The sequence below is a fragment of the Cyprinodon tularosa genome, unplaced genomic scaffold (genome assembly GCF_016077235.1).
Source record: "Cyprinodon tularosa strain WSP-4 unplaced genomic scaffold, ASM1607723v1 ctg125, whole genome shotgun sequence".
Taxonomy (NCBI): domain Eukaryota; kingdom Metazoa; phylum Chordata; class Actinopteri; order Cyprinodontiformes; family Cyprinodontidae; genus Cyprinodon; species Cyprinodon tularosa.
Genome location: NW_024038059.1, coordinates 190111 through 208493, shown reverse-complemented (window position 1 = coordinate 208493; position 18383 = coordinate 190111). Strand labels below are relative to the sequence as shown.

The window sequence follows — 18383 nt, the reverse complement described above, 5'->3', positions numbered from 1 at the left end:
TTATTTTTGTGCCCATGTTGGCAAACTTAAATATCTCTGTAATGACATCTTCCTACAGTTGAGTACATTGGTCGTCTCAGCAGGTTGAGTTTCTGAGACCAGAGCTGGAGAGACCGGAGCTGGATTGATAAAGGTTTTTGGGGACAGCGACTGATCACTTATTGGCTGAAATGATTCTGAACTTGACAGCGACTCCCTCGAGAAGCCAAGGTTTTGGATTCCATCATGATGGTTTCCCTCTATGTCCTCACCTTTGCTCTGGGAAAATTTCCTTATTTGCCTTAGAAATGCTTCCTCTGTGTTTTCATTTTGTTTAAAGAGGATGATGTAACATTTAACCAAAAACTGACAGAACAGGATGCCCAAAGCAGAAATAACAATCACAACCATTTCAACTGCTGGATGATACTCGTTATTAACGTTCTTATAAACTGGGCCAAAGATGATCCAGGCGATGAAGTAAATCAGCATAGAAAAGGTGATGAATTTTGCATCATTGTAACAATCGGGCAAGTTCCTCCCTTTAAAGGCAAGAGCAAAGCAGCTGATTGCTAAAATGCCAATATAGGCTAGCATGACCCCAAATGCTCCATATTCCTCTTTGCACTTTTTAAGGATGTAGTATGTTGTAGTATTATGTTGTATGTCGTCTTTTTCAAATGCTTCTGAATGTGTTGTTGGAGCTTTTAATGCAAGCCAGAGCACACAGATCAGCACTTGCCCACCCATGCAGAATGCAATAATTAAGTAAGGCTTGTAGAGTTTTTTCAGAACATCTTTGGTCACAGGGTCAAATTCAAAGGCCAAGATTATTTTAAATGACTTGACCAAGATGCAGGAGACAGACAAAGTGAAACTCAAGCCAAACCAAACCTGTCGGGCTTCGCATTTCCACTTTGCAGGTTCATCACCAAATAACGTTACACTTCCAAATGTGAACAAAAGAGAGAAAAGGAGAATGATGGATACGGGGCCACCAGATGAGCGTACGACTGGTGTATTCCAGTAGGCTATGAAGATAATGGCAGCTATAATGGTTAGCACAGCTCCTAGTGAAGTGGCTGTTAGCACTGCAATGTGATAAGGATCTTCCCACTTCAGATACAAATCCTTTCTTTTTGTACAGTAACTACTGCCCTCACTGGAATATTCACTGTCTTCATCACACTTGTTGCACTGGGTAGCATCTGAAAAAAAACAAAAAACAAAGTTACACTTTTTTCAAAAACAAAGCTAACAAATATGTTGTTATATATTTTTGATTTAACTACCTAAAAGTTTTTCATTCATTTTTTTTCCAGACTTACCTGTGGTGTTAGAATACTCATTTTTGGGACACTTTTTGCATTCATAGCAGCAAACTGGGAAGGCCTTATTGGTTGTAATCTTCATTTCACCTGGATTACATGTTGAGCATTTGGAAGTCACTCCTTCCTGTTAACAAATAGAAAAACAGAATAGATTTTTTTTTTTTAAATACAATTTTTTTTCTATTTAAATACTTTTATAATGGTTTTAACTGGGCCTAATAGTGTGTGGAAAGCTGAGGATGTGACAAAGGCCTGACCTGAATACAGCAAATTAGTACGGACTCTAAAGCAGGTGTGAAGTGCACAGTGGTCGTCGTGATGGTTCTTATTGTTATTCATTTAGTTTAGGGACCTCTCCATTTACCTATCTGGCACTTAGCAAAAACGATTCCCACAATCAGGAGCAAAAAGGATTCCCACAATCTTTTCCATTAAGGATGTACAAGCTCAACCAACCTCACAGAATTTAACAATTCAATATTACTTCATGGGATCCATGCTCCTTCATATTTTGTAGTTTCAATCTGTAAAGGAGAGATTCAGCCATTTGCAACCCTTATGCAACACAGGTGTTTTTGTAGTTATTTTCTTTAGAAAGCTGTAGTCCCAATTTCAATGGCATTATCCATTTGTAAGGCTGTCTAATGGTGTTCTAACCATTGACCCCACTAAATGTGAAGGAACAGGAGCTAGGAGAAAGAGTTTCCTTTTTGCAACCAAAAACTGTCCTGTGTAAGAACATTTCTACATATTTATTGTTGCTAAGTTCAACTCTGATTATACCTTAAAGGTTGTAAAATTATTGCCATATAAATGCTTGATCTACAGTACAGTACTATTGAAGTCCAGCCAAGTAAACCTAAATTCAAATAATGTTACATAACCCACACTAGTTAAAAAACAAAACAAAAAAACAGTCCCATTCACTGTATTGACAAATCTTTGTTTTTCAGAATTATTTAATTCGAATTCAATATAGGTAATAGAATTAAAATATTATAAACTGGGATTTATGAGGTATACATGAAATATGTTTTGCATGACTGATAAAAAAAAACTTATGAGATATAAACTTACAAACAGAGTGAAGTACTTACAATTTGTTCATATAAAGAGCTGAAACCCGAGTTGAAAGCCAGGCTCTTCTTTGCAATATCATAATAACCAACAATATTGTTCAAATTCAAATCTTGTTTTGAAGCAGATTTCCACAGGATCACATCATAACCCGAGTCAACCTCACAGTCCGTATTAAATGAATAGTTTTCCCCATCCAAGGAAAACTTTGAATTTTTTAAGGCATCTCTGAACTGAAATGACAAAGAATAAAAAGTTGCGATTACTACTGACATGCCAAGTAGGTGGCTATTTCCACATTCAGCAAGTTCAATGCTTTTTTGCAAAAATTCTTAGAAAGTTTGATTTTTTTCCCGTTTTTTTCTGCCTTCATATCTATATATTGACCTGCTTAAGCAATTCAAATATTTTCCCTCATGTAAGTTGGATCCTTTTAGAAGTTATACAAATTTAGATTGTATTCAACATCTGCTACTCTGCATAAATCTGCACACCCATCAATCTTATAAGAGTGTTTCAGGATCCAATGAAAACACTTGCCCACTATAAAAAAATGTTCTTCAGAGCTCTACAGGAAACTTTTTGTTTTTCTGTTCTGAAACTTTAATCATCTTCTCAAGAAGTAATTGTTTTGCTGATTTGAAAGAGCCTAAAATACTGTTGTAGTTTTGTTCTGGACTCAGTAAAGGCTGTTTTAAAACTTTAATTTTCCTCTAATGGAGTATTTTTTTTTACATCTCACCATAACTGGTATAATTTATGTGGCAACCAAAAAAAAGACAGCTCACCAATTGTTTGTTTATACTTCAATGTTACTCACGCTGGCTATGTTTCCTTAATCTTTTTTTTTTTTACTTTCAGGTGAAATTTATAGGATAAAAATTGTGTAGAAATTTTACAATCAGATTTTTTTTCTTATTTGAACATATTTTCCAAATGTTCGTACATAACAACAACAACAACAAAAAAGAAATGTCCAGCTATTCTGGAAGAAAAAAAATTAAATATATGATCAGAGAAACTATTGAATGCACAGTGTTTGTTTGGTCCATTTAAAGCCCAGACTGAAATGCAATAAACACTTTATATCCATTCAGCCTTTTTATCCAAAAAGCTAAAATAAAATGCTTAGTCTGTACAATACCAAAGGTTATGGAAAGATTAGGAAATGTTTAAAAAGATAAAGACTTGTGGATGGAATTGCTCAAAAAATTGTTCTGCCCAGGAAGACAGAACATAAATGCCTGTTTATTAGATTTTTTTTTCAAGTTTAAACTTATTCTAAAACTACATGACTTTTGCTCACCATATAATTACTGGATCGAATTTTTCACATAGAATAACACAAAGTACATGGGGATGTTAATGTGAAATACTATAAAGCAGAGGTCTTCAACAGGGGGTCCGCGACCCCTAGGGGGTCCGCAGAGGTACTGCATGGGGGTCGCGAAAGTCTTGGTTGATTACTTTTTTTATATTCCCGCCTGCAATTTTTTGCACTAATTAAAATGTCTTTAAATACACATTAACATGAATTCAACACACTGTAGTAAACTGATAAGTGGAGGCAGAAGATGTCTTTCAGTCATCAATGCACACATTCAGCAACACACAGGAGCACTTTCAAGAGCAACAACACCTGTCCCATCAACCAGGAATCAGAATCAGAAATACTTCAATAATCCCAGGGAGAAATTACTTTCGTTACATGACTCCATCTGTAATAGAGTGACTATAGGACCAGTTTGATATAGCACAATTTCATACAATATATATAATTAGGGGGTTCCCGCTCCATCTCAGTTTGGGGGTCCTTGGCTTTGAAAACGTTGAAGACCCCTGTTATAAAGCATTTCACTGAGTATTTCTGGAATACATTTTGAGTAATGGATGTCTATGTGTGTTTTTATGCATACCTCTCTGGGTTGTAATGTGGATGTGTTACACTCCTTGTTGATGCAGAGGGATTTAATAGTCTGAGAAATTGCATTGACTGCCAGCTTGATACTGAACACAGCATACGGACTTGTCCTCTTGATTAATCTGTTGATAGGGTTCTCAGTTTTATCCAAAAAGTCCCTCAAAAAGGAGTTGTTTTTGTATGGATCTGGGTCTAGATCAAGATTCCTGAGAAACTGTTCAAACTTGGATGTTTTTCCAGATTTAAGAGTTATCCCAAAGACAGTTCCAACATCCTCTAAAGTCAATTTTTCAGTATCAAGACTTTCAGCAGATTGTGACCAGTTATCACTGGCTACCCAAACTTTGTTTCTGCCTCTTTTATCTTTAAGAACACTGTTAAAAAGGTCCTCCATATGTTTAGATTTGGCAAAGGACACAATGACAGAGACATCTCCATTTTCAGTGATGTTTTGAACTGTTTCTTTTATGGAGTCTTCAAGATTTTCGTCAACAAGAAACTCTGGCAGAAAATTAACGTAAGCAAAGCAGATGTTGTTTTTTTTTGCATGATGCCGGAGACGTTCAACAGCGTAGCGGCCGTATTCACCATCTGTTGCTATGACACCAACCCAGTTCCAGTTACGATTCTTCAGAATCTCAATAATGGCATGTGCTTGGTGATCGTCCTTTGGCACGGTTCTCAGAAAACTTGGGAAGCGAGTTTTATCACTCAGACGGCCAGATGTAGAACCATAACTTATCTGTTGAAATATAAAAAAAATACTGTTAAAGCCCGATCAAAGAACAAAAAAAAACAAGCATCAAGTCATTAACATGCATTTTCTGACCAGGGATATTATGCACCCTTTTGCTCCCAAAGCAGGGAAGACTCTTCAAGGCATAATTTCCTAACTCCCTGAAGCTATGCTGTCTTTTTAGGAACCAAGATTTTAGTTGCAGATCCTACAAGTCCTGCAATTTACAATAACCATCTGTTTTTGTCATTGCAATTGTTCAATATAACAAAAGCTGTGCTCTATATTTAACCCATTCTTCAGGGGGCAGTGATGAGGTAGTACATTTTTTTCTGTAGGGATAACCAGGCAGCTTGAATCTGAAAAACACTAAAACTTAAGGGTAAATCTACACTCAATAAAAAAAAAATCAGTGGGAGCAATATCACAGTATATTTTCTAAATAAATCACTGTAGACAAACAGGACTTTCAGAAGTTCTTGGTAACAATTTAAAGAAAAATATTTATACATCTTTTTTTTTCCAGAAATCATTTATAGTACACATCAAAATGGCTGCACAGTCCTTCTTTATCTTTAAAGGAGCAGTAAGATGGAATATGGTATGATGTCACACATCATCTTTCTGTGTTGTTCTACAGCCTCTTGTTTACAAGCTGGGCAGGCGACGAGTGCATGTAGCTGATTCTCTGACTTCGGCGCACTTTGGCTTCTCAAGCTACTCAAAAATTTACCATAAAAAGTGTGTTTGTGATTATTGCATCTACTGAAGGACTTTAAACTTCTGAAAAATATGTCTTTCCACCTAAGGCATGAAATCCAAAACATTATTTGGAGCTTCTTTGTTACTTAGTTTATTTTAGATTCAACCCCATAGCGGGATAATTTAATACCTGTATAATTTCCATAAAAATTCAAAAAATATCCACTGGACTTGGTTTCCAAGATTTGAAGACGTTTCGCCACCTCTCCAGGAAGCTTTCTCAATTCAAATGAAAAATTAGATCAGGTTTTTCTTCGTAATTTGCTTCTCCTTTGCATTAAATTCAAACATTAGTCATATATTTGTTATCATTATCAAAAAAATTTAAGTGTCCCAAGTAAACAGGTCAAATGAATGACAACATTTAATCAAGTTACAATTCACTTTAAGCCATTAAAACAAACAAGAGGGAAGGAAAATACACAATTGATATGTAATATATTAAGCACTGGGAACAAATATCATCAGACTGAGATTAACAGATCTGTTAGCTGAGAAGAATAAATTAAGGATCGGATAAGCTTAATATGCCTGTGTAAATTCTCAGCCATCCAGGTCATGACATCTACAAAACAGGCTTAAATCAGAGGCAACCAGACTTTTTATCATTTTTTCAGAAAGATATTTTGAAACCTATGTGCAATTACTATTTGATGCCCTTTACAATAACCTGTTTCTTTGTATTTGACACCCAGTGCAATAACTATAAATATCCATCTATATAAATACCCATGTAAACACCCTGTGCCACAACCCTGTATGATGTTCCTACTATAAAAAAAAAAAAGCTGTTATATGTGGACGCACCGTATATACTGTATTTATCCCATGCACATTTTTCTTCCTTTGGCACCTTCTTATTTGAGCTGATGTAACGAGTAAATTTCTCCAATGTGAGATCAATAAAGTCAATCAATAAAGTCAATCAATCAATCAATCAATCAATCAATCAATTATTCAGGAGTCTCTTTCTGTTCTGTTTGGTCACAAACCTCTATCTATAGCTGGAGCTCTGATGTTTTTAGGCAGCATTTCAGCCATCCTCCTGTTCACATTTTAAGTCAGACGGAAAGCAAATATACACCTCTTGTCCCTCTAGGTTGTTGTCTGGTCCATGATGAGTGTGCTTATGTAATTTCTTTGGCATGAGTCCCAGGAACGAAGTGAAGGTGTTTGAAAATGAAAACATGGTCTCCTTTACCCCTCTTTCAAACCATCTCTCCCTTCTTTCCAAAATCTGAGAAATGTGTTTACCTCACTCTCGAGGTAACTTTTGTAATTACTGTTTGGCTTCTTCAATAAGAGTCCAAACAGTGCTGCACTAGACTGCTCAGCTTTAGTTTTAGTGTTCTGTCTTGGGGATGAACCAGTGTTTGTCCGAGTCTGTTGTTGGGGTTTGAACCACTGGTATGTTAGTTTAGATAAAATCTTTTTTTTTAGTTTCTCAGAAACTCCTGACATATATGGAATGATAATGTTTTTGTGTCTCTTTGTTTTCCCCTCTTGAAGCACTGTTTCTCTTCCTGCTGTTTTTTTTTTCTTTTTTTGGCCAACATAAATACCCAGCTTAGATAAGCACATACTTCAAGTAATTTCCTGATATGTTTGTGTTCAATTCTTTTCTCCTCTACAATTGAGGGAATATTGTCAGCCTAGAAACTCAGAGTTCTGATAACAGAAGGTTTGGGTTCCAGTGGCTGATGCAAGTAGAAATACAGATTTGCATTTGCTACCAATGGTGACCACTTACTCCTGAAGTGCCCCCCACAGAACACCACAAGGGTCATTTTCAAATACCAATGTGGTCAAGTTGGGCAAACTCCCATAAATCCTCTAGCACCCTGCACAGGGTATAGAGATGGTCTAGCTTTCCACGACCAGGGCAAAAAAAAAAAACACACTGCTCCTCCTGAAGCCAACAATCAGACAAACTCTCCTCTCCAGGTCTATGCCCACAAGTCAGGCTCCAAGCATCTAGTCTCTGCTTCAATTGAGAAGATCCTCAAAGTATTCCTTCTACCGTCAAAACATCTTCTCAGTCAACATTAGCAGTTCCTCTCTCCCACTAAAAACAGTGTCCGCCGTCTATGGCATAGTGTTGACTTAAGGCAAAAAACTACTATTTTGGCCCACACATTGCCTGCCCCTATAGTTTTTTTTTTTTTTTTTTAAGTAAAACATCACTTTAAAAGTCTGATGATAAGTCTGTGACCAATGACATATGAGGTGGGTGTGGGACTCAATTTAAGATTGATATATCTTCAGATTGATATCACACCAGGGCTCCCCAAGCTCCCAAAAACCAGTGTGAAATATTTTTTCCTCTATAAAATTCAAATTTAATGCCATAGAGGGTTTGTGGCACCTGTGAGTGGTCATATTCTTAGGCCTGATGATTATTCTATTGAAAATATAAGCATCTAGGGTCGCTTTTGACCATAAAAGATTGAATAAAAAGTAATATTGTGCCTTCAAAGGAAGAAAAAAACTCTCTTACAATAGCTGAAATAAATATGAATAAATGTAAGTAGGAATGCCTATTATACATCATACCTGAGGGATTTGCTCCAGATTGAGATGCCTTGTAACTGCTATGGATATTTCTGAATAGTAATCCCCTATGACGACCATCACTGGTGGTGGGGGTTGATGTTTACAATCTGTGTCTGAATTTGCTGTAGAAACATAAGACAGCATTTAATTTATCTGTTGTATGATATTAGATATGAAGAAAAAAATCTATATTAAATAAAACACTAGTAGGTAAGACCAAAAAAGAAAGCATTGATAGGATTAAATGACCAAAAATATTATACAATACTTCTTTTTTTATAAACACCTTAAATATTTATTTTGTTTTTACATTTTACAAAGTGTAAAATAAACAAAGTCAACTATTGTAAACCTAGACTCTAAACACAGTAGTTTCTTGATTTGAGAGTGCTTACGGTTCATTTTCATGAAGAGCAGAGAGTTTTTCAAAGCTGTGGTAACATCAGCGCAGGAGTCCACAATGTGATATCCCAGAGTGATGTTTCCCAACTCTCCCCTCTGGTTTATCTCCTCTATAGCGTGAATCATAATCAGAGACTGGGCCAGCCGGCTGTCACTGAACCTGATTAAAAAAATACAGCACGTTACTTATAGTTTGCACATTTTCATAGCATTCGCTCAGACCTGTTGTTAGAGTCCAACAGCAATTTTAGAGAAATAAAGAAATACCTGTCACACTCTCCTCTATCGTTTACACTTTCATGTATTGGAAACAATCCTCCAATGATGATGTCCCCGTAGACTTGGCTTCCTGTAAGGCTTCATTGCAAAGAATTTGAAGTGAAAGAGCTGCAAAAAGTTGCAAAAATATTAAGAGAGGTTTCATCCTCACTAGTCGATTCACTTGTGTTGTACCTAACATTTCACCAAGATCACTGAAATCTCAGTTTTTTGTGTCTCTGTGATCTGACAGCAAAATACCAAAGCTTGAGACTTCCTTTACTTTAAATACATCCTGAAAAAAAATGTTTGGCATATTTGTCAGGTATAAAGATAGCTATCACTCTCCATGGAGCGTCTGGAATGTAAAAAATATATATATATATATATATTTACATGTTTCAGTTTTCTTTTTTGCATTGCAAACAATACTCTGCAACTCTTCTTCTTTTATATTCGCACATTAAAGAAAATATTTAAAATAAATACAAAGTTTATATTCTTTTTTCTTTTTTTTATCTCTCTCCACTTTGTGAATGAGATAACTGTCAGTCTGATATGTTTCAGCTAAATGCTGTCACCAGACCTAAGCCTGGGAGGTAAATAAAGGTAGGGGATTCCCTAAGAGAAGGAAGGGATTCCAATTAAAGCAGATAGTCTGTTATGTAACTGATTATCTTTGTCTTTTATCTTTTTTCAAACTAACCTTGTCTTGGGTTGATAAGCTAAGTATAAACCGGGTGGACATGATGTGTTAGATAGTTTGCAAAAGTATGCATTTGGAAAGTATCTCAGGGTTTTTTTTAAGGTACTACATCAATAAGAAAGGTATGATATGTTATGTAAAGATGTAGGATTGGCTCTAAATTTGCCACTCTGGTACTTTAAAACAATAAACCGGTATAAAAAATTAAACAGGTGAAAGACAGCAAGTATAAATGAACACTGTCATGCCAACATAAAAGTTACAGCAGCACGTTTCTCATGAGAAACCTTTGGGAAGCTACAGTGTAGTACCTTTAATTTGTTGATGCTCAAATAAACAACATTTTCCTTTGTAGTATGTAGTTTTCATGGTAATAATGCACAGCATGTTTTTACAATCTCACTGTTGGGATCTGGAGATCTGCCACCTGTCTCCAGCAGAGAGCGCTATGGGTCTCCTGAGCTGGAGCCTCCTGCACACCTGAGGATCATCAGCCCATCAGGAGACCAGCTACATAAGCAGCGGCCAGACCTGTCTTCAGCGCCGGAGTGTTGACCAGTTTTGGTTAGCGGAACCTGAGCCTCAGCTTGTATTTTGAAACTCTGTCTGCTCTAGAGAGCAACCTGATCCTAACCAGTCTCTGTCCTCTCTGCTCACAGGAAAAACCTGACTGAACTCTGCAGCTCTGGAGGAGCTCTTGTTTGGAAACCTACCTGCCTGCCCAAGAAGCCAAACCTGAAGATCCTCAGTCTGAATCTACCTGCTAGTTCTCAGGAGAGAACTAGGAGAACAACTCAAGGTCTGAATCTCGCTAGCCTGAAGCTAAGCTCTGTCGCTGCTGAGCTCTCTGCTGGAATCACAGTCTCTGGACCCAACCAGTTCCCTCTCTCCACTGAACAGTCTGAACCTAATCGGGTACAAAATAAGATCTAAACTCTGCCCAGTCATCGCTGCTACCTGGCTAACCAAACTATCCCTCTCTGCAGATTACTCTGTGAAACCGAGTCCCGGACCAGTACCAGAACCAGTGCACTATTTACTCTGTGTGTGCTTCTCCTTTAATAAACTGTTAAACTTTTACCCTGCTTCGTGTGGTGTTCTGCATGTGGGTTTAATCACAGAGACCCATCATGACACTCACACATTTAATACAAGTATGTAACTGAAAGCAATCAAATTTGATTATTGATTGATTGTCAGATGGATAAGGATTTTATCACATGTGGTGCACATGTAAAAAAAAATCTTTGATTTCATGTTTAACATGTGGCCCGAATGCGTGAAATGTAACCACATGTGAACACATAAAAATGGTATTATTCTGTAAGACTGTGTTCAAAAGATGTAAGTCAGCCCTTGGGTTTTCTGTTTGTAAGTATGAAGCTTGAGTTTTAAAGCCTAGTACAAGCATATCCAAAGCAATGTCGATTTTTCCTGCTTGGATCTTGTCACACTTTGTTGTGTCTATTTATTCTGTACACACTCAGAATAAAGGAAATATCCAACTGAGTATGCTGGTTTAAAAAAGTCAAGCATGCACATATACAGAGGTCGAACGTTTCCTGTAGCTTTTCACCAGGTTTGCACACACTGCAGGAGAGATTCTGGCCCACTCCTCCAGACCTTCTCTAGGTCAGTCAGGTTTCTGGGCTGAGAAACACAGAAGGTTTTGGTCTCATTTGACCACACGACTTTCTCCCATGACTTCTCAGGATCATCCAAATGGTCATTGGCAAACTTAAGATGGGCCTTGACATGTGCTGGTTTAAGCAGGGGAACCTTCTGTGCCATGCATGATTTCAAACCATGACGTCTTAGTGTGTTACCAACAGTAACCTTGGAAACGGTGGTCCCATCTCTTTTCAGGTCATTGGCCAGCTCCTCCCATGTTTTGGGCTGATTTCTCATCTTTCTTAGGATCAATGAGACTCCACGAGGTGAGATCTTGCATGAAGCCCCAGTCCGAGGGAGATTGACAGTCAAGTTTAGCTTCTTTGATTCTCTGATGATTGCTCCAACAGTGGACATTTTTCACAAGCTGCTTGGCAATTTCCCCGTAGCTCTTTCCCGCCTTGTGGAGGTGTACAATTTTGTCTCTAGTGTCTCTGGGCAGCTCCTTAGTCTTGGCCATGTTAGCAGTTGGATTCTTATTGATTGTATGGGGTGGACAGGTGTCTTTGTGCAGCTAACGGCCTCAAATTAGTGCATCTAAATTTGGATAACAAATGGAGGTGGACATTTTGAAGGCAGACTAAAAAGTGTTTGAGGGTCAGAATTCTATTCAGAATTCTAATAGACAGGGGTTTAAATACTTATTTGCAGCTGTATCATACAAATAAATGGTTAAAAAAATAATATATTGTGATTTCTGGAATATTTTTTTGAGATAACATCTGTAACAGTGGACCTGCACCTACAACGATTATTTCAGACGCCTCCATGATTTACAAGTGGGAAAACTTACAAATAAGCAGGGTGTTCAAATACTTATTTTCCTCACTATAGTAACTGTTTAGAACCTAACTCTGTGGATGGATGGATGGATGGATGGATGGATGGATGGATGGATGGATGGATGGATGGATGGATGGATGGATGGATGGATGGATGGATGGATGGATGGATGGATGGATGGATGGATGGATGGATGGATGGATGATGGATGGATGGATGGATGGATGTGTGTGAGTGATCTTAGGTAACTATCAATAAAACAAGAATAGAAACCTCTCCTCTTTTTGCAGAAATGAGAGGGAACCAGTGTTTGTGCTGCTATAAACTCCAGCTGCAGTGCATATGGATGATGGATGCTGGTTAGAGTGGGATTTTTGTCAAGTGTCCTAAACAACTGGATTTGATGCTTGCAATTCCTTTACATATCTTTACCTTTTCTTACTGGACCTACGTGTTTTCTCAGAAAACTGCAATATTCCAAGCAGCTGCAACAATGTCTATACCCGGCAAACCTTCCCTTCTTTTTTACCCTCTTTGCCTTTTCTTCATCCTTTTAAGTCCACACTTGCAAATAAGAGTAAAGATGAACTGACATTTGGTCAGGTGGGAAATTACAAGCAGAGGAAAACTGAAAGATGGACCTGGAGAAAAAATGAACAGAGGAAAGAAAAGGAGGGGCATCAAAGAGAGAGGAACAGCTGCCAAAGCCAGTCAGTTGGAGGAGAGTGAGGAGCAGTAAGATAAGGAGTCAGCCAAGGAGTGGGGAGCTAGCAAGCACCCAAAAGAAAGACACTGATACCCTCTCCCTCTCTCCCTCTTTCCTTCTTTCACCCGCCCATCCTTCCTCACCCTCCCAACCTCCTCTCCTCCTTTGTGCAGTGTCTCAGCAGAGCTTCGTTTGAGTGGCAGGCCGTCACAGATCAGCTAGCAGCTAAAGTAGGGGCTATGTGTGTGTGTGTGTGTGTCAGCCAAAGCAGGGGGTTGCCAGCCCAGAGCGAACAGATCAGGGGAGAGTCTAAGTGGGTTTATCAGCACCGCTGAGAGCCAAAAGACACACACACACATACACGTCATAAAGTAGAATACACACAACTGTCACACACAGACACAAAGTAAAGAAACAAAGAACGGGAGAGCATGAAACGCACATGCAGTCAGATTTAGGCATATGCTCACATGCATACATGTGCACGCTTACACATGGGGGGAGAAAGGGGTATTAGACCCAACTGAAGCAAACCTGTGAGCGTGAAAGCGCCTTACTGCCTGCCTGCTAGCAAGAGATGTGACTGAATTCTTAAGCAGCCAGCCAGAGAGTGAGGGCAGCTAAACACACACTCACACACACAATACTTATACCTCAAGGCTCAGATGAAGCCCAGTGCTTCATTCCTCTTGAAGCTGTGTGCCTTCTGAGCCCCTGCATGCTCGCTGAGGTAACGATCAGGTGTTTGTCCAGCTCTGTCAGTGATTTTTCAGGGTCTGACATCAATGTTTAGATCACATTTATTGACATTTTGGTGCTGCTCTTAAGGGAGGGAGAGTTCTATTAGACAGTGTGGTTTAAACAGGAGAAAGAGGTGTAGGATGACCGCTAATAGTTTAAAGCAGCAGTGCATACTGTATAATGTATGTGTGATTGTGCAGAGATTTACAACATATCAAATTATTGTATTTTGTTATTAAACTATAGTGATGAAGGGTATTTTTGCATTCTTAGATGATGTCTGCTTACGCCTTCCAGCATCCATCAGGATTTACGTAGAAATTGAGTATTTTTTACATTTAGTTTGCGACGATGAGCTCTAGACCCATTGCATGAGATATATGTGTTTACATCATACATCCTGCAACTACTTCCAGGCCTATTCTTCATCTTTTTACAAGGCAATAAAAAGACAAATCCAGTTGCAGAGCACAGTTGAATCATATGATGAGAAAAAAAGTTTTTTGATTTTAGTTTAGCAAAATAAAATTATTTAAATGCGTTAAAGGGTGAAAACATTTTATTCCAGGACTAAAGAAACAGAAAACTAAAGGTAAACGAAAAATAGACCATATGACAACAAGAAGCATAAAATAGTCTAAATTCAATCACCTTAGTGATTAAGAGGAAAGCTGATTAAATAAAAAAAGGCCTTTAAATTCCATCAACCCCAAAGTTTTTACTTCATAAGCCAGTGATTGTTATGTGTCTTACTTTTAGGCTAAACTGTTCTGTATTTTTACATTTATCTTTAACTATGAAACAAGATAAAGTAAAGCTGTTCTTGACCTCTTCTATCAATAATAAAATAATAAGTGCAATAAAGCAACATTCTCACTATATGTAGCTGTCCAAATGTGGAGAATAAGAAGGAGGAGATCATCGTCAACTCTAGGAAGAACCAGCCAAATTACGCTCCACTGCTCATCAACAGCTCAGCTGTAGAGGTGGTCAGCAGCACCAAATTCCAGGGGGTGGACATCAAGGACAACCTCACCTGGACTGTAAACACCACCTCACTGGTCAAAAGGGCACAAAGGGCATGTACTTCCTTCAGAGGTCAGAGGTTCTGACCAGGTATCTCACTTTGTGGTGTGGAGGCTGCATGGATCATCAGGGCTCTCTTCCCTCCATAAAAGATATTTCATCCCAGCACTGCGTGTCCCGAGCCCATAACATCACCAATGATCCCTCACACCCCCACCATGGACTGTTCTCCCTGCTGCCCTCTTTGAAGAGGCTTCGCAGCATTCAATGCAGGTCCAGCAGATTCTGCAACAGCTTCTTCACCACCGCCAATAGACAGCGGAACTGTTGAAAAAACTCAAAATCATGTCACAGACTTTGCATCACACTGATAACACCAAACCAAAATTCTGAGTAATTGCAGCATACATATTTAATGCTCTGAACTTCGATATCAATGCATTTTTGCACCAAATCCAAGTAAATTGATGGGATAATTTGGATGTTTTCAAGTGAGTTGCTCCAGTAATAGATCAGAGGTAATAGAGTGAGATACTAGGTAATACAGGTGCTGGTCATAAAATTAGAATATCATGAAAAAGTAGATTGATTTCAGTAATTCCATTTAAAAAGTGAAACTTGTATATTATATTCATACATTACATACAAACTCATATATTTCAGATGTTTATTTTGTTTAATTTTGATGATTACAAATGACAACAAATGAAAATCTCAAATTCATCATATCAGAAAATTAGAATATTGTGAAAAGGTTCAAAATTGATGGCCCCTGGTGCCACACTCTAATCAGCTAATTAACTCAAACCACCTGCAAAAGCCTTTAAATGGTCTTTCAGTCTAGTTCTATAGGCTACACAATCATGGGGAAGACTGCTGACTTGACAGTTGTCCAAAAGACGACCATCGACACCTTGCACAAGGAGGGCAAGACACAAAAGGTCATCGCTAAAGAGGCTGGCTGTTCACAGAGCTCAGTGTCCAAGCACATTAATAGAGAGGCGAAGGGAAGGAAAAGATGTGGTCGAAAAAAGTGTACAAGCAAGAGAGATAACCGCACCCTGGAGAGGATTGTGAAACAAAACCCCTTCAAAAATGTGGGGGAGATTCACAAAGAGTGGACTGCAGCTGGAGTGAGTGCTTCAAGAACCACCACACACAGACGTATGAAAGACATGGGTTTCTGCTGTCGCATTCCTTGTGTCAAGCCACTCTTGAACCACAGACAGCGTCAGAAGCGTCTTGCCTGGGCTAAAGAGAAACAGGACTGGACTGCTGGTGAGTGGTCCAAAGTCATGTTCTCTGATGAAAGTAAATTTTGCATTTCCTTTGGAAATCAAGGTCCCAGAGTCTGGAGGAAAAGAAGAGAGGCACTTCATCCACGTTGCTTGAAGTCCAGTGTAAAGTTTCCACAGTCAGTGATGGTTTGGGGTGCCATGTCATCTGCTGGTGTTGGTCCATTGTGTTTTCTGAGGTCCAGGGTCAACGCAGCCACATACCAGGAAGTTTTAGAGCACTTCATGCTTCCTGCAGCTGACCAACTTTTTGGAGATGCAGATTTCATTTTCCAACAGGACTTGGCACCTGCACACAGTGCCAAAGCTACCAGTACCTGGTTGAAGGACCACGGTATCCCTGTTCTTAATTGGCCAGCAAACTCTCCTGACCTTAACCCCATAGAAAATCTATGGGGTATTGTGAAGAAGAAGATGCAATACACCAGACCCAACAATTCAGAAGAGCTAAAAGCCACTATTAGAGCAACCTGGGCTATCATAACACCTGAGCAGTGCCACAGACTGATCGACTCCATGCCACGCCGCATTGCTGCAGTAATCCAGGCCAAAGGAGGCCCAACTAAATACTGAGTGCTGTACATGCTCATACTTTTCATGTTCATACTTTTCAGTTGGCCAACATTTCTATAAATCCTTTGTTTTTATTGGTCTTCAGTAATATTCTAATTTTCTGATATGATGAATTTGAGATTTTCATTTGTTGTCATTTGTAATCATCAAAATTAAACAAAATAAACATCTGAAATATATGAGTTTGTATGTAATGTATGAATATAATATACAAGTTTCACTTTTTAAATGGAATTACTGAAATCAATCTACTTTTTCATGATATTCTAATTTTATGACCAGCACCTGTAGATCACTAGTGTAAAAAGATGCTAAACTGCAAAATGTTTTAGAAAAGAAAGAGGACCCTTAAAAAATGTAAGACCCTGCTGAATTGAGCAATATAACAAATCTCCTCCTCCACCTAGAAGAGATACAGCTTTATATCAGCAGGCATTAATAAATTATTAGTTCTTCAGGCAATGCTGAACTGTTGCTTGTCATCCCAGGGCCTCTCTAATGCAATGAAAAATTAAAAAATAATTAATTGTGCAGTCCAAACATTGTACCTAAGAGAAAAAGTTGCAGAAATATCTAAAAAAAAACTGCTACTGTACACAGTAATTTTTTTTGCAAAAGAAAAAAAATTAATTTCAATTTAAGGCTTTATAAATTATTAAGATTAAGGTGAAAAATAAATACTATACTGAGTATAATTAGAGCTATTGAATTATCTTCAAGAGAAAAGTAAACAAAGTGTGTAAAAATACATTGTTCCTTTCTTTTTGTCAGTAAACTATAAAACTATCTTTGCAAATCATAATGTTTTAAGTTATTTCCACCTAAACTGAGCTTTTGTGCTTTGACAATCGAAACATATAACAGGAAACCGACCATTCACATTTATTTCCAGACTGCTTTTCTTGTATGCACAGACTGTGCAATTTTTTTTTTTTTTGTGTTGCTTTTGTGTGTGTGTGTTGGGTTGCTGGGGTTGGGGGGGTGGGGGCAGGGGTGTGCCATGTGTGAGCTGTCTCTCTCTGTACCGAATGCCTTGCTTGGTTACTGTGTGATATCCTTGTGTAGCTGTGGAACAAGGCGGCCTAATTACATCTTTAAGTGTGTAATTACCAGCAAGTTAAATTACTGGTTTGCTCAAACAGCACACTTTGAATGAGAAAACACAAATTATGTCTCACACCGGTGCACAAATTTCAGTAAATGCTGGCTAACAATATAGTTAATGCTGAAAATACAGTGCCTTGCAAAAGCAGTCATTTGCCTGTAACTTTCTCATATTTCATCAAGATGCAGCCACAATTTTCTCAGTACTTATTAGGATTTTCTATGATATACAACTTAAGAATGGAATATTGTCTACCCTGTTAACACTTAAGTCTACAATTGGAATTTGTGTTCAGCTCACTAAGATAATAGAAACCCACTAACGTAGTGCTTAGAATTGCAATGTAGAAGTCACTTAAATAGTAGAAATGTCTAATATAATCTGTGGTAGATAAAGCTATTCTATGAAGATTACAGATGTTTGTTAAAGAGCGCTGCAAAAGCAGCAAGACTTATTGCTTATGAAAAAACAAAGCAGACATGTCAGAAATAAAGTTTAACATTGGTTAGCCTTATCCCAAGCTAAAAACATTTTCATTATCTAAAGATGGGAATATAAACGCAAATCTACCAAGCAGTTAATTGAAAATATCCCCATTTTCCTTGATGGACCCTTCGCTGGTCCTTGACTGGTCCGCTACAATTCCTTTTAAAACATCAATATTTGTACAGTGGAATCTGCTAATAGTGGTCACGGATATAGTAATCAACCGTTTATATAGATCAAAAGGCTTGGGACAGAATCGTTTCTATACAAAT

At 38.1% G+C, this 18383-nt stretch overlaps 1 protein-coding gene across 1 annotated transcript; it reads right to left on the bottom strand.

Moving 5' to 3' along the window:
* On the bottom strand, positions 1–11856 carry LOC119777606 (G-protein coupled receptor family C group 6 member A-like). Its single transcript, XM_038276557.1, has 7 exons — positions 11660–11856; positions 8755–8921; positions 8360–8481; positions 4304–5050; positions 2408–2620; positions 1308–1434; positions 1–1187 (listed from the first exon to the last, which is right to left on the bottom strand). The coding sequence occupies exons 1-7, from the start codon at positions 11854–11856 to the stop codon at positions 1–3; spliced, it is 2760 nt and encodes a 919-aa protein (XP_038132485.1).
* Positions 11857–18383: the final 6527 nt, after the last annotated feature.

What these genes read in the sequence shown, in the direction of transcription:
- LOC119777606 (XM_038276557.1), bottom strand. Translation starts at nt 11,856, where the DNA reads ATGGCCAAGACTAAGGAGCTGCCCAGAGACACTAGAGACAAAATTGTA. An exon ending in TTCATGCAAGATCTCACCTC is followed by an intron (nt 8,922 to 11,659) that starts GTGGAGTCTCAT and finishes TTTTTTAATCAG; the next exon opens with GTTCAGTGACAGCCGGCTGG. An exon ending in GCTCTTCATGAAAATGAACC is followed by an intron (nt 8,482 to 8,754) that starts GTAAGCACTCTC and finishes ATGTTTCTACAG; the next exon opens with CAAATTCAGACACAGATTGT.